General features: G+C 35.3%; 1 protein-coding gene across 3 annotated transcripts in view; it reads left to right on the top strand.

Moving 5' to 3' along the window:
* Nucleotides 1–15,268, top strand: part of LOC138710565 (gastrula zinc finger protein XlCGF8.2DB-like) — a 29,062-nt gene that overhangs the window by 1,800 nt on the left and 11,994 nt on the right. The window contains exons 3-4 of one of the 3 annotated variants that reach the window (XM_069841549.1): nucleotides 5,329–5,396; nucleotides 7,089–9,195. In XM_069841549.1, the coding sequence (XP_069697650.1) occupies nucleotides 5,329–5,396; nucleotides 7,089–9,186 (2,166 nt within the window). In that variant the 3' untranslated portion in view covers nucleotides 9,187–9,195. Of the gene's footprint in view, nucleotides 1–5,328; nucleotides 5,397–7,088; nucleotides 14,006–15,268 lie in introns of those variants that run through there. The other 2 variants (XM_069841548.1, XM_069841550.1) reach the window with 2 other exon arrangements.

The following is a 15,268-nucleotide window of genomic DNA, read 5'->3' as shown; positions in this document are numbered from 1 at the left end:
TTTCTGGGTCATACTCATAAACCCATGACTTGTCACCTCATTCTATTTAACAACTCTGGATCGTTTTTGGTCTGATTAATTCTTTGCACACTTCAAGGCAATTTTGCTTCTGCTCGTCTGACAAAAATTTCGGGGTGGATTTCGATTCAGAGACACACAACTCATTTAATTTTTCAGTTAAAATTGACTCATCCATATAGAAACTCAAATCCAATTCACCGGTCATATCTCTGATCGTAAGTTGATGGTCAGAACACGTTAACCCACGAACTCTGGTAATGTTAGGCTTATGATCAGTTTTTTTTTAAGTGGAAGACCAACCAGACCATGATCATTGTGGACTGATGCTCGGCCATCTTTAAACCTATTGTACTAGTTGAAAACACTTGCCCTGCATACACACTTATCCCCTAAAACTGTTTTTAAAAGTTCATAGGTCTCTGGAGCTGATTTTCTGGTTTTAAAGCAAAACTTTATGCAAACATATTCTTCTATTTTTTCGTCCATTTTTAAGAACATATTAATCCCTCAGCACATTCTCACTCAGCTGCAACTCTTCACTAAATCAAGATGATTCTTGCAGGATCATTCAAGGACAAAACAAGCTTTCATTTCAGGGTTCCCACAGACCTTGAAAGTCAGTGAAGATCAGGGAATGTCAGGGAAATTAAAACTGATCAGAAAAAGTCAGGGAATTTGTTTTTATAATATCGTGAGTCAGTGAATTTTTGTGAATTTCACTAAAAGTCAGTGAAAAATATGAATTTAGATGATCATCCCAATGAATGTTAACTGAGGGAATACTTTCTTTCTTTAAGACAAGGTCTCTACTGCTAAACGAGAATGTTTGCTCTCTGAAGTTAACTGGATTAAAGCTTAACAATATTACTCACTCTGCTGACAGAAGATGTTGCATGTGATGTGCATATATTCTATTGTAATGAATCTAAATTGTTCTTTGTATATTCTGCTTCAGTTCATTTATCATATAGGTATTAATTTTATACACTTTCCTTTTTAACTTTTGGGATGAATTTATCATTATTTCCTTATTCTAACACACTATTACAAAACTTAAGCTTACAAGTAATCTTGGTGCTGTAATTCGTGAAGTACTGGAATTCTGAGCAGTTCTAGTTTCAGTAATTTTATTGCTACTCCTTGCAGATGCTTTACAAATTCCTGTCTTCTGTGCTAAACGTCTTATGAGATTTGTGAGGACTGTGTTCCAGGGCTGCTCCCATTTCATAGATTTCTTTTTCCTCCATAAGAACATGGCTCTTTTGTCTTTTCCTGTCATTTAAAGAACCTGTTTCTTTAAGTTTGTCATGTAACCTTAATATTGTATATCTGCTGGTATGTCAGCATATGTACGTCCGAACTTTTGCTTGGTTGTATAACCCAATTTTTTACTCTTTATGTACCTGTTGTATATTTATAGATGATCCCTTAATGAATATCTGTTTACCATTGCTGCACAAGAACTGATAGACTGAATGACCTGCACTCAGCCACAGCCAAATGAACAATGTCACTGTTCAATGTGCACATCCTCTTCTAGTGGCAGATACGTGGCAATCATTGGATAAATTGCCAACCATTTCTTTATCTAGATGACTCAGATGCACTGTACTTTGTTGCAAGATATACAGTAATTGAAAATAAAAATAAAATTGATTAAAATTTTAATTAACACACTAGATTTTTATTTTACACTAGAATGAATTACATTTGTATTATTTTTTAGATCTTTTAAGTGTTGTGAAACAGATAAATCACCGTTACAGGAGCTTTGATTTTGTGTGTGTTCGTGCGTGTGCATGAGTGTGTGTGTGAATTGAAGAGTGTTTTCGCAATACAGGGAAAGTCCATTTTTTCTAATTTTACAGGAAAAGATTTTTCATTTCTATTGTATAAACACAAAGTTTACAGTTGTTTTTATGTAATGACTAATCTCAAATAAGTGACATGTATATGACATGATATTTTATTCTGAGGGCTCTTGTTATGTAGGGTATTTCAAAAGTCAGTTCAAACATTAATCCGCTATAAATATTATAATATTTGAGATAGGGAAAAAACAAAAACATCACAGTGTTGGGCAAACAACGGGGTTTACAAAACTTTGGGAAGATGTCCGCTGTTCTCTTGTTCAACATACAGCATTCTGTCTGCAACACCATGCACAGCATTTTGCAGGTAATGTCTTGGAATATTGGCAGTTTCTTGAGAGATGGCATCTTTCAGTTGCAGTAAGGTTCTTGGATGTGTCAGGAAAACTCGTTCTTTAAGATAACCCCACAACCAAAAGTCAGCCGGATTGAAATCTGGAGATCGCGGAGGCCACATTGTTGGAAAGTGCCTACTGATGACTTTGGTCGGAAAACGAACCTCAATTACGTGTTAACTCCATTAATTTTTAGTAGATTATTTTACGACGCTTTATCAACATCTTAGTTTATTTAGCGTCTGAATGAGACGAAGGTGATAATGCCAGTGAAATGAGTCCGGGGACCAACACCTAAAGTTACCCAGCATTTGCTCATGTTGGGTTCAGAGAAAACCTCGGAAAAAACGTCCACCAGGTAACTTGCCTTGACTGGGAATCGAATCCGGGCCACCTGGTTTTCCAGCCAGACGCGCTAATCGTTACTCTACAGTGTGGACAATAATGGAATAAGACAGACTGTTACAGTAAACGGGGAGCGCTAATACAGCATGTTACCAGAACTGCGTCATCCCTAGACTGAGGAATCACGATATGGAAAACATAATCTTCATGCAAGAAGGCGTTCCACCCCACATCTTTATCCCTGCAAAATAATTACGGAGATGTTTGGCGATCGTGTCATCAGTAGGCACTTCCCAACAATGTGGCCCCCGCGATTTCCAGATTTCAATCCGGCCGACTTTTGGTTGTGGGATTACCTTAAAGAACGAGTTTTCCTGACACATCCAAGAACCCTACTGCAACCGAAAGATGCCATCTCGCAAGAAACTGCCAATATTTCAAGACATCTGCCCTGTTCATGGTGTTGCAGACAGAATGTTGTATGTTGAACAAGAGAATGGCGGACATCTTCCCAATGTTTTGTAAACCCTGTTGTTTACTCAACACTGTAATGTTTTTGTTTTTTCCCTATCTCAAATATTATAATATTTAAGCGGTTTAATGTTTGAACTGACTTTTGAAATACCCTATATATCTCAAAACAAATGAACCAAAAAATAGAAACTCTTGCAAAGAAAGAAAGAACCATTGTTTACATCCTTAGAATTATGCTTTCAATTTCAAAACAGAACTACTTTTCGCCTAAATAAATGCTTTATGTTCATCGTATAAAACTGACTTATTCCATCTGCCAGTTTCGTAGATTTGCCTTCCATGTTCAGCTCGTCATGATAGAATTCCTCTCTAGACCTTGGAACTCTGAAATATTTCATGAGGTTTTGAACATCACCATGTTTGAGTGGTTTTACTTTTTCTTTTTTTCCTAACACTTTTGCTTTCTTCATTTGTGTCACACAATATCTCATTTCTTTTTCACAATGTCTACTTCCAGATGTGCTCCACAGTAGGTGTTTTGAATAAAGATTTGCATGACATAGTTGAACTTCACATAAGAAATAACCTTTTCTTTATGAAGTTTGAAGGAAACTTCCAAAAGACATTCTTAGTGCTTTATACGAAGTTTTTGACATTCCACTCTTGAAACAATATTTGACCATAATTTTGGAATATATAATCATTAAAGACAGGAATTTACCCACAGAGACTACAAGGTTAGGCATGCATAGTGTGTTTGTTGTTGAAAAAGAGAGGAGTATAGCTAGCAATGCAGGTGCATGAGTACCTGTTAGGGAACTCTGGCGTGGTATAGGCAGGCTGAGGGTGTAGCTTTATGTGGCTAACCAACCAACGAATCAGTGCAGTGTAAACAAACCAATTGAGGGGTCCACTGCAAGAGGAAGCTATGCCACAAAATTCTGATCAGTGAAATTTCAACTTTCTTAGGCACTTCCTACCATATGTTGCTCATTTCCATAAACTATATAGATGTGGCAGTGCACAAACCAATGCCAGAGCATTCTGACTAATTCTAGGATACAACCCTTTTCGTAACAGACTTAATTTTCTCACGTTATGGTTAATGTGACATAGCTTCCTCTTGCAGCAGACCCTCAATTGCCGGAGAACAACGCTGAACCCTACGCACGAGAAACTAATCCCCATTCAATTGCTGCAATACACATTTCAGTTGTAACCTTGCCATACCTCAGGCTTCACGTCATTCATGACGTAACGACAGTCTAAGCACAACTAACCTAATATCCTCATGTTGTGGTATAAATTCCTACCTTTAATAATCATATTCAAGAGCGACATATGATTTTTTCAATATTACTGAAGGCCTTCTCCAAACAGCTAAATACCCGATCTGGTGGCATATAAAAACTGTGTGCATCAATTGAAACTGTGCTCTATGGAAGTAAAATGCTTGCCAGTTTTCAGAAAATAATATAATATTCCAGTCACAACTGCATTTTTGTTCTGACCAGTGCATAGATTTGCGGGAACATTGAAAGTTTCTCTTTCCTTTTTCTCCTGCAAATGATGTAACTGAAACAAAGCCTAGCTTATACTAAACAAAGTGACTTTTCCCCCTTTGCATGAATGATCACTTGTGGATATTTCTTTGTTTGCTTGACTTAGTGTTTTTTATATTGAACAACATTATTATGTGCATTATGTTGCTATGTTAACTGCCTCCTTATGACATGGACAACACAATCTGAGACTGATTTTGCCTCTTTTTGGTCTTTTCTTGATTAAAAAAAACACTCTTTACTTATTATCATAATCTCGCACCATTCATTCGACTCTTTAAGAAGTACGAGTACACTTAAATACTTATGTACTAGAATGCCTCTAGATGTGACATGTAGAAAATCTGTCTCATTTATAGTTTCTTACCTTGCATGTTACCTAATTTTCTCTCTCAACCATATGAATTGTCGTGCTAATGTTACAGAATGACATGGGTGTTATTCACACCATCCCATTGTATCGGTGTAATTGTAAAAATGTCATCTGAAATCACATCAAATAAATTGTACATCTTATGTAAATCGTGAAAACTTTTATGAAGAAATTTTTCAACCTTCAATGGTAATTTTTGTAATTTAAACGATAACCACATAAACAAATTATGAAAATCATAACAAAAGCTCCATCAGATATAGGTAAACTGGACTGAAATGTCCTATATAGTGTTTGCAAATCATTTATTCTTTTGTCATGTTAATCTTTGATTTTTTTTAAAACAGGAAGAAAATATGGTCAAGGAGGAGATGGAAGATGTAACATTAGAGAAGAATGACGTCATGCCCGAAAGGTGAGTGTGTTCATGAAGTTTTTTTTTATGGTGAGACTATGATCTTCAGGACAGTTTCAGAATGATATCATTGACAATTTCCTTCAATGTGGGGTCCATTAAACTCCGTATTTATATCTGTCACAGTAGAATATTATCTTAGTATTTAAGAGGTCTCAAGAACATTAGAAAAAGACGATCATATAAATAGGTTTCTGTTTTTCCTCCCTACTGTTCAGAAAAAAATATATATTTCTCATAATTTGCACTTCGAAATTGTTCTATCATATCATTATGTGAGATCTTTGAAAATATATTTTTCTTTTCATATGGATTATGTCTGAAGTTTTCAAGCATCATCATCTTACTGTGTCAGATGTGAGCTACAGAGTTGAGAAACTTATTTAAGTGACTTACACTTAAGGTGATACCCTATATGTGCGCCATCTTTAGGCTCAACTTTATCATTACTTGAATCAGTGTACTGAAGTAGATGCATCTGAGAGAGACCAGGATTTGTCGCACATAATTTTGAAAATCATAGTAAAACTAGAAGTGATTTTGGTAGATGTGAACGTTTTTGCCTAAATGGGTCCAACTGTCATAAACATAATACATTGTTATAAGATTTGCAATAATATAATTCATATTCCGAATATATTGAAAATAAAATTTGGTAATGTACTAAGATTCCATTTTATTCTAGAATGGTTGATTTATATTATCAATTACAGTAGAATTCCAAATATCCGGACCCCAATTCTCCAGGTCCCCAAATATCCAGATTGATTTGGAGGGAAATACAAAAATTAATACTGTACAGTAAATCGTGACAAGAATGGTGAGAGCGCGGGTTGTCGACCTTTACATGCCCTAGTTGGGTATTTTTAGCCACTGCATTGAGAGATCTTCCAAGGAAAATAGAGTAGAGGTACTATATAGAATTATGAACTGTACTAAAATTAATTTGTGTACAATACTGTATCTAATTTTAGTTTTTATTTACTTTAACATACAATTTTAATAGTGCAATACAGTACAGTACATACATAGGCCTACCTATCTTTGCTTAATTTATATCAATAAAAATTGGGTTTTTACTTTGTCAGACATCGTTTTATTTTAATTATTCCTGCACTATATCCAGTTATCTGGATTTCTGTATATCCGGATCGGCACGATCCCCAATTAGTCCGGATAATTTGAGTTCTACCATAGGTATTTTAATGGGTGTGAAAAACAGAGAAATCAGAGGCTTTAGGTATAGGTGAAAGTTTTTGCTCAGGATATGAAATGTTCCATCAGTGTTTCAATCAGTGCGAGAATGTACTAATTGATTGTAATTTGTAACAAATTATTATGTAATAATTTCAAGGGAAAAATTGTTCCGGGGCTGGGTATCGATCCCGGGACCTCTGGTTGAACGTACCAGCGCTCTACCAACTGAGCTACCCGGGAACTCCACCCGACACCGTCTAAACTTTTCCCTTCATATCCACACAAATCGCGTGGGCTGGCGATCAATACCTGGCCTCGGAACAATTTTTCCCTTGAAATTATTCAAATCTTCTTTACAGGGAGCTTTACCTGAAAGACTAGATTTGCATAAAATTATTATGTAATGTGTTGTGAAACTGTATCAGTAGTATAAATTTTAACCAAACTTCTATTTTTCTCTACACTTTTTATGACATTTTGTTACGTATCTATTAGACTGAATTCAGTGCAGCGTCTTCTTCGGACTCCATTCTCAAGATTAACACGTGAAGAGAAGCTGCTGGTAAAGACAGTTGGACCTCATCAGCCAGATCTGGCAATTGTGAGCATAGTGACGACCTCGAAACGAGTTTTCAGAAGATCTTTTAAAAGGGACTGGTATGAAAAATATAAATGGTTATGTGGGTGTGATGTAGTGAATGCTTTGTTCTGTTTCCCTTGTCTGTTGTTTGGTGGAGACACCTCATGGACAAAAAGGGGAGTCAAAGACTTGGTGCACTTGAGCTGCTATGTGAAAAGACACGAGTATTCACTGAAGCATGTGGACAATCAAGTGAATTTGGCAATGCTAGGAAGAGATAGTATAGCAACACAGTTAAATCAAAGACACAGATCGGAGATAAAGCGTAGAAATGAAATTGTAGAAAAAAACAGGTATATACTGTCCAGGCTTATAGATTGCATAAAATTTTGTGGTGCATTTGAATTGGCAATGGCATTGCAGGATGAGTCACAGGGGTTGGACAGTCCAAGAGTATCTCGTGGTCTTGTAAATTTTGTTGAGTGCCTTGATAGCAACATGAAGGTGCAGCTGGAAACTGCAACTGCTTTCAAAGGAATGTGTGGAAACATACAAAACGAATTATTGCAGTGCATGCTGGACGTGTGTAGAGACCAAATTACAGAGGAAATTAAGAAAGCAGACTTTCTAGCTGTTCAAATAGATGAAACCACAGATGTTTCCACTCGTTGCCACATGGTGATTGTGTATCGTTATGTTTTAAATGGTGAACCTGTAGAGAGGTTTTGGGGCTTTCTGAGTCCTTTGTATAATGACGCAGAAACTCTTGCTTCAGAGCTAATAACAGAACTGAATGTCCACCTGAAAGGAACACCAGACAAATTGATAGCACAGAGCTATGATGGCGGATCGGTTACGAATAAGAGTATTAAAATAGTGCAGGCAATAGTAAGACATTGTTTTCCAAGAGCTCACTATATTCACTGTTATGCACATCATCTTAATCTAGTAATGGAGCATGCAGCATCAGAAATTGATCAGGCTCGTCTGTTTTTCGCCAATCTCTCTAGCATACCTCCATTTTTTTCACGGTCATGTGAATCCACACAAGCTCTTGACCAAGAAATCAAAATACGTCTCCCAAAAGGAGTTTCACCACGATGGAATTATGACAGCAAGACAGTCACAGTCATTTCTCAAAACAGAAAGTATTTGATCCAGAGCTTTCAAGAAATAAAACAGATTAAACCTATTGATTCCATTACCCTACGTGAATGTGATAGTCACATCCGGACTTTAGAAGATCCTACATTCATTTACTGGCTTTCATTTTTTAGCAAAATAATGCCTAAGGTTGAGGCTTTGTTTGATAGAATACAGCAACGAAACATCGATGCAGAACAGATACATAATGCACTTTCGGCATTTGAATGCAGTATTAAGAAAGTTAGGGACAGTATTAATGAAATTCCTCCTCCATGTTCTGACCCTCCACCAAGCAAGAGGGGAAGAGAACAAAACAAATCTGAAGCTGCGAAAGAAGTGTGTGATGTCATTGTTGCCAAGGCTAAGGCACACTTCACTTACATCTACTACCTGACAGTGGCCAAGTTACTCAGTGTACAGCAGTTTTCGTACTTTCAAAATAATTTTCCGATAGAGGAGTTTAGAGAAGCCTTAACCACATATCCACAATTATTTGATGAGAAACGTCTCCATACGGAGCTTGAGGTTCTTTATAGCAGACAGGAATTCCGCAAAGCTTATGGAGTTGTTCCTATTTTGAAATTATTTGTTAACAGTAATTTGGAAGACATATTTCCTGAAGTGATAAAACTGCTGAAAATCTTAATTACTATTCCTATGATAACATCAGAAGCCGAGAGATGTTTTCCAACAGTCAAACGAATCAAAACATTTCTCAGAAATTCCATAGAGCAAGATAGCATCTGTGCACTGGCTATGCTGGCAATTGAAAAGCCTCTAGTTCATGAGATGAAGGACTTTAATTTCAGAGTCATAGAGAAGTTTGCATCTCAAAAGCACAGGACAATGGATTTCCTCTACAAATGAAGACATGAGGTGAGTCTCATCCCACTTCAGTTTTCCAGTTTTATGACCCTCCTTATTGTAGTGTAGGTATCCCTAACTTTTATCAGTGCATCACTACTATAATTCTGTACCTCTGTTGTAAAGTGGAGCCAAGGAGGGAAATGATTCAGATGATTGGTTTGCTTAAGATTATGAAGTTCCAGTTGAATATGCTCGTGTTTACTGTGCACTTGGTCAAAATGGAACTGGCTGAATTTTGTCTATGTCCTGTTTGGGTGAGTGTATGATTCACAAAAGAAAATTTTTCCACACAGTTTCTTGCACGCAATAATACAAGGTACTCTTGGTAACAACTTGCACAGCATACTTGTAATGAAGTAGTGGTTAGGCTGCTGGACTTCATGCAGGAAAGTTCAGAGCCACTAAGCCTATACCAGGCCTGCAGAACTCGAAAGTAGGGGAAATATGACGTCATCCTCATTCCACTTCTACTGAGGATGATCGACTTCTGCATAGAGTTGGTTACATTCTTTGAGCGTGCAAGGTCCATCAGTGGCGGCACTGTAATTTTCAAAAATGATTGTAATAAAGTCATTGTATTTATAATACATTATGTCGTTTCAGTGTTTACAATTATGCTAGATTTCCTGTCGGTAGTTTCTTTGAGATTTGTTTGCACCCAGCCTGCTTTAGATTTTCGAAAACTTTCCTTCTATCTTCCCTACAGAAACATAAATTTATAGCATTTAAGTAATGAACCTTGAAAGTCACTATTCATTTCAAAATGAACACGAGTTATGTCCTTAATTTAACAGCATATAAATAAATAATCAATGAACAGTTCGTAATAATGAACTTACCCGAAAATTCGTCCATTCCATAATTCTTAATATGGAATTTGTTGAAATGTGGTTTAATATTGAAATGACGAGTAGAAATAAATTGGATGGGACACAGCAACAACAAAATCATATTCCCATTTCCTTTGGAAGTAGGCTAGCATTTCTTCATGGGTTTAGATTTTGCTATGTTCCAGTTCTCTTCAAACTGCAGTATGCCTTCTGTGTATTTATTTATTTATTTGTTTATCTATTTATGTATTTATTTATCTATTTATTTATTTGGCTGCAGTGCGTTACAATGTTGAATGACAGCATTGACCTCTGGTCATATAACTATCACTCACTTATCAACATGCAATTTATATATCGTCTTATTACTAGTAATAACCAGTTAAGTTCAGTAATGCAAGTTTTGTAAACACAGGAATTAAAACTTTATTAATGCACAAAAAGTCATAATAAATTCTTCAAATAAAGTAATATATATAATTGGTTTGTTGTTATAACATTTCGGACTTATTCCATTTTAATAGATTACAGAGCATAGAAAGACAAGTCATAGACTGTATTTAACTCATTTTTAAAAAAAAGTGGACTTAATCGGTTTTACTAGTAATAGGACGATACATACATAGTAGACCTTCTTACATTATAATTATGCACACATACATTTTAAAGTTTATTTTACATATCTTTTAATTAATTTATTTTCCTCATTCGTTTTTCTCTTACTTTCCAAAGGTATGTTCCTTAAGGATTTTATTATCTGTTAATTTGTAATTCTTGATAGCATATTGTATACCTGGCACCTCGAGAATGAATGTTGATGCAGCCAAGTGTAACTAGAACACTATGATCACACTGGTAGAAAAGGTGGGTGGGTAAAAGGGGTAGTAAGGCAGTCACTCTGAGGAGCTACAGTTCTGCAGGTATTCACTATACATACACACATATATACATAAGTGTTCTGCCCATAGGCAGGTCTTTAACTGCAAACCCAGCATTCTCCAATCTTTCCTATTTTATGCCTTCCTCTTAGTCTCCGCATATGATTCACATATTTTAATGTCGTCTATCATCCGATATCTTCTTCTACCCCAAACTCTTGTCCCGTTTACCATTCCTTCCAGTGCATCCTTCCGTAGGCAGTTTCTTCTCAGCCAGTGACTCAGCCAGTTCCTTCTTCTCTTTGTGATCAGTTTCAGCATCGTTCTTTCTTCAACCACTCTTTCCAACACAACTTAATTTCTTATTCTGTCTGTCCACTACACACACTCCATTCTTCTCCATATCCACATTTCAAATGTTGCCATTCGTTTCTCTTCATTTCGTCATAATGTCCATGTTCATAGCCACTATTGATGTTTTTTTTTTATTGGTTTTACCGTACTCATTTTTAATGTACTGTTTTTAGTTAAATTTGCTAATATTAGTTGATTTTATTTACAGATCATTACAATTATGATGAACATTTGTCCTTATAAAGTCAACTGTTCCTCTATCAGATAGAATGAGTACAAATTCGTCACCTCCCCAATTTGATTAATTCTCCATCTACCAAAAAATCATATGCACATTTGCCATGATGGGCTATAAAGCTGCTTCCTACCAGTAGATTTAATATAACTCTGCCATTTCATTTATCATTTTACTTCTAACCACTATGGCACAGAAGATGATTTGTGACACCATCCAGAATTCTTGGGAAGTTCTAGAGAGAATAGAACTTGTTTTCCTAGATTAGTTAACTCCATGCCGAACAGGCTGAGAAGAGTTATAAATGCAGAAGTCTGTTGGTAATTATTGAGGTTATGGCTTTTTTGTTTCTTTTCTTTTCTCCATCTTTCTTTGTGAATATGTATTAATGATTATTGTTTTTACTTAAGAAATTATTTTATTTTATGCCACAATAATATTTTAATTAAAAATCATATTCCCTCTTTCTTTTAAACTATGTATTGGCCAAAGATAAGAGCCAAATAATAAAAGAGGAAATTGTTATAGGCATGAAGTAATGGAATAAACTTAATTTTTTCATTAATCTATTACATATATAATATAAAAAATTCTCTGTGCAGTACCAAGGTTATTTGAATGTGCAACCTCAACAACAAGGAACTAATTCTTTACCACTGAGCTAAGAATACTGCAGTAAGTACTTGGATTGTAATGAACACTGGTATAGACTATTTCACTCCAGTACAGTAACTGATCAAGTGTTTCTTCACGAGATTGTTGTGATTATAAATAGCTATCGATCATTACAACTACAAAAATTATGTGCATAGTCTTGTGAAAATAGCTTGATTTTCCTCAACGATTACTGAAGTAATCAATTGATGCTTAATCTTAGAGATGCTGCTACTTTCATTTTGACCAAGGGTACATATTTGTTTTTTTATAACAGTGTGTCACATGTTCATATATTGAATAAAATCTCTGATTTGACTAATTTCAAGGGAAAAATTGTTCCAGGGCTGGGTATCGATCCTGGGACCTATGGCTGAATGCACCAACACTCTACTGACTGAGCTACCCAGGAACTTCACCTGACACCATCACAATTTTTCCTTTCATGTTCACATAACTCCAGTGGGCTGACAAGATGCCAGAAACCCACATCGAGTGCACACAAACTCTGTGTGACTTGACATAAATTGTGGTTTTCTGTTAACATACTTACAGTAATGTACATTAACAGAAAACCACAATTTCATGTCACACACAGTTTCTGTGCACATGAAGGGAAAAATTGGGTGAAGTTCGGGTGAAGTTCCTGGGTAGTTCAGTTGGCAGAGCATTGGTGCATTCAGTCAAAGGTCCTGGGATCAATACCCAGCTTCAGAACACGTTTTCTTTTGAAATTATTCAAGTCTACTTCAAAGGGATCTTTGCCTGAAAGCTAGATTTGCAAAATCTCTGATTGTTTCCTTGTAATTTTAAAAAGATCTTGAATGGCTTAAGTCATGTTTTTACTCACATAAATCTTGTGTCAAAGAACACAAACACATTATTACTTTTACAGCATTTAAGGCACATCTATCTGTTCAAAGTATCTCAATTTCAATTGTCATAAAGGACAAGAGTTATATCTTTGGGAATTTCTGCAAGATTTGTGATGCACAAAACAAAGTAGTATCTGAACATATGACACGCTGCTTTGGAAGTTGATATACTGTTGTTGTCCGAAGATGGTTTGAACTTATGAGGATAAGTGATGCCAATAAGGCTCACTCATGAGGCAACTAAGCCTGGAGATAATGGGGTAAGGTAGTCAGTTCCTTTCTCCCTATTGATGTATTAATATGTGTTACTGGATTCTCATTTCACTTTTTCCTCATTTTTGTTATGACATCTTCTCGCAACTGAATAACCTATGACATGTACAAGAATTCATAAAGAAGCAAAATATATGCACTCAAGTATTATAAGATCTTTTGTATTCTAATGACTTATTGCTCAGAATCCTTTGAGACTTCACAGACCTTGTAACATCTCTTGTGTGTTAATTGGTTTCAAGCTGTGCCTTGTTTCTTAGTTAATGTTTATTAATAGTATTTTTATTATGTGATGAATATTTAAAAGTTCTCATATTAGCATTTTGCACTGTAAATTTCTTTACTGTCTTTGAAGTTTCAGAAGTATATTTTATAAGCATTGTTATTGATGCCTATCACAGAATAAAGAAATTACAGTACAGACAATAAGAGCCATATATGTTGTAACTATTACGCATTTACAAGTATCTGTACTTGTGAAGGTTTCAGAATGGAACGTACATCTATTTCCTTAAATTCGCAATTCATCTGAAAATTTTATCCCTATACCTCTTTCTATTTATTGCCATTCTGCACTCCTGCGCAATCTGTTGTCTATTTGTCGATGTGTGTAGACACTTCTGCATATTATTGTTATTTAGTCCTTGTATGAAATTTGAATTGAGGTAAAAAAAAATATTGATAAAAGATGCAAATAGCACTGCTTGCGGCTGGAGGAAGGTATCAACATATCGCACTCCCAGTAAAATAGTGTCGTAACTTGAAAATTGTGATTTGTAAAGATATGCTATTTCCTAATAAGATACTGATCTGAAAATATTTTATTAAATAGATACCAAAACTTTGATAATTTACTGTTTTATTATTATAATTTCATGTGGGTCTCCAACTAGTAAAACAGCGTTGTAAATAATTTACGAAAGTAATATGATTTTCGACATATGACACGGTATTTTACTGGGAGTGTGATATATACAGAAAAATCTGTCTAAAGCAGCCACTAGCAGTTCTTCGAAAAAAATGGCCATTCAAATTACTGCTAAAATAAGGTTATGACATTTTTTAATGCGATAAGATCTCGATTTATTACATAATTAGATGTATTGAAAGTAAAATATTAATTGACTGATTAATGCTTTCATTAATATACTATTGTAATAATGAAAATAATCATAAATGCTAATCATTGTTGAATCAGACACATATAATTACTATTTGTTTACACTAATATGGCTTGTTAATTAACTTGTGAAAAATCTTTCATTCTTGTTTGATTAGTATTTGCACAACTCTCTTTAGTGGCATAAGCCACCATTGGTAGCAGAAAAATCTTTTACATCCAATTCTTTCACTTTCTGTAATGCTTTTCCCATAGTATTGGTCCACTAACTATCATTTTGCTCATTTAAACTATTTGTGAACGAAATTGCCCACTTCTCCACACTTCAACTCCGTTTTTCTCTTCACTCTTTGATGTGTATTTTCTTCCCATTCTTTTAAAATCCCTTCTTTCTCTTTAATAGTTTTATTGACTTGCTTTCTACTGCATTGGAAAATTTCCGCAAGGTTCCTAGCAGAAATTCCTTTATTGCTTTCGAGGAATCACTTTTCTCCTTTTCTACAAACTTGAAACCACCATTTCCTTATCACCCATTACTGTATGTATACACTGTATCATAGATTCACTGACTGCACAACTAAACTCACTAATTAAATTTAAGAGAGTGTTTCTCTGTAACAGTAATATTCTTCATGTGAAACTGCTCTAAATTTCGCCACTGAGAATACAGTATTCAATACATCTCCAAACAAACAGCTTGCAAACTGTCGGCCTTTTCGATAATCATTCAATCAAAGGACATTTTGGAGCATGTCCACTCCATGTCGATTTCACAAAATGCTTCCACTCTGTTCTGTCTTTTGCTAGTTCTTCCCAGTTGGTAATTCCTATTTCCAAGCATTCCTTCTGAGTCCTATTCAGTC

Source organism: Periplaneta americana, chromosome 12 (genome assembly GCF_040183065.1).
Source record: "Periplaneta americana isolate PAMFEO1 chromosome 12, P.americana_PAMFEO1_priV1, whole genome shotgun sequence".
Classification (NCBI taxonomy): Eukaryota; Metazoa; Arthropoda; class Insecta; order Blattodea; family Blattidae; genus Periplaneta; species Periplaneta americana.
The sequence above is the reverse complement of the archived record's forward strand: the minus strand, read 5'-3'. Positions and strand labels throughout refer to the sequence as shown.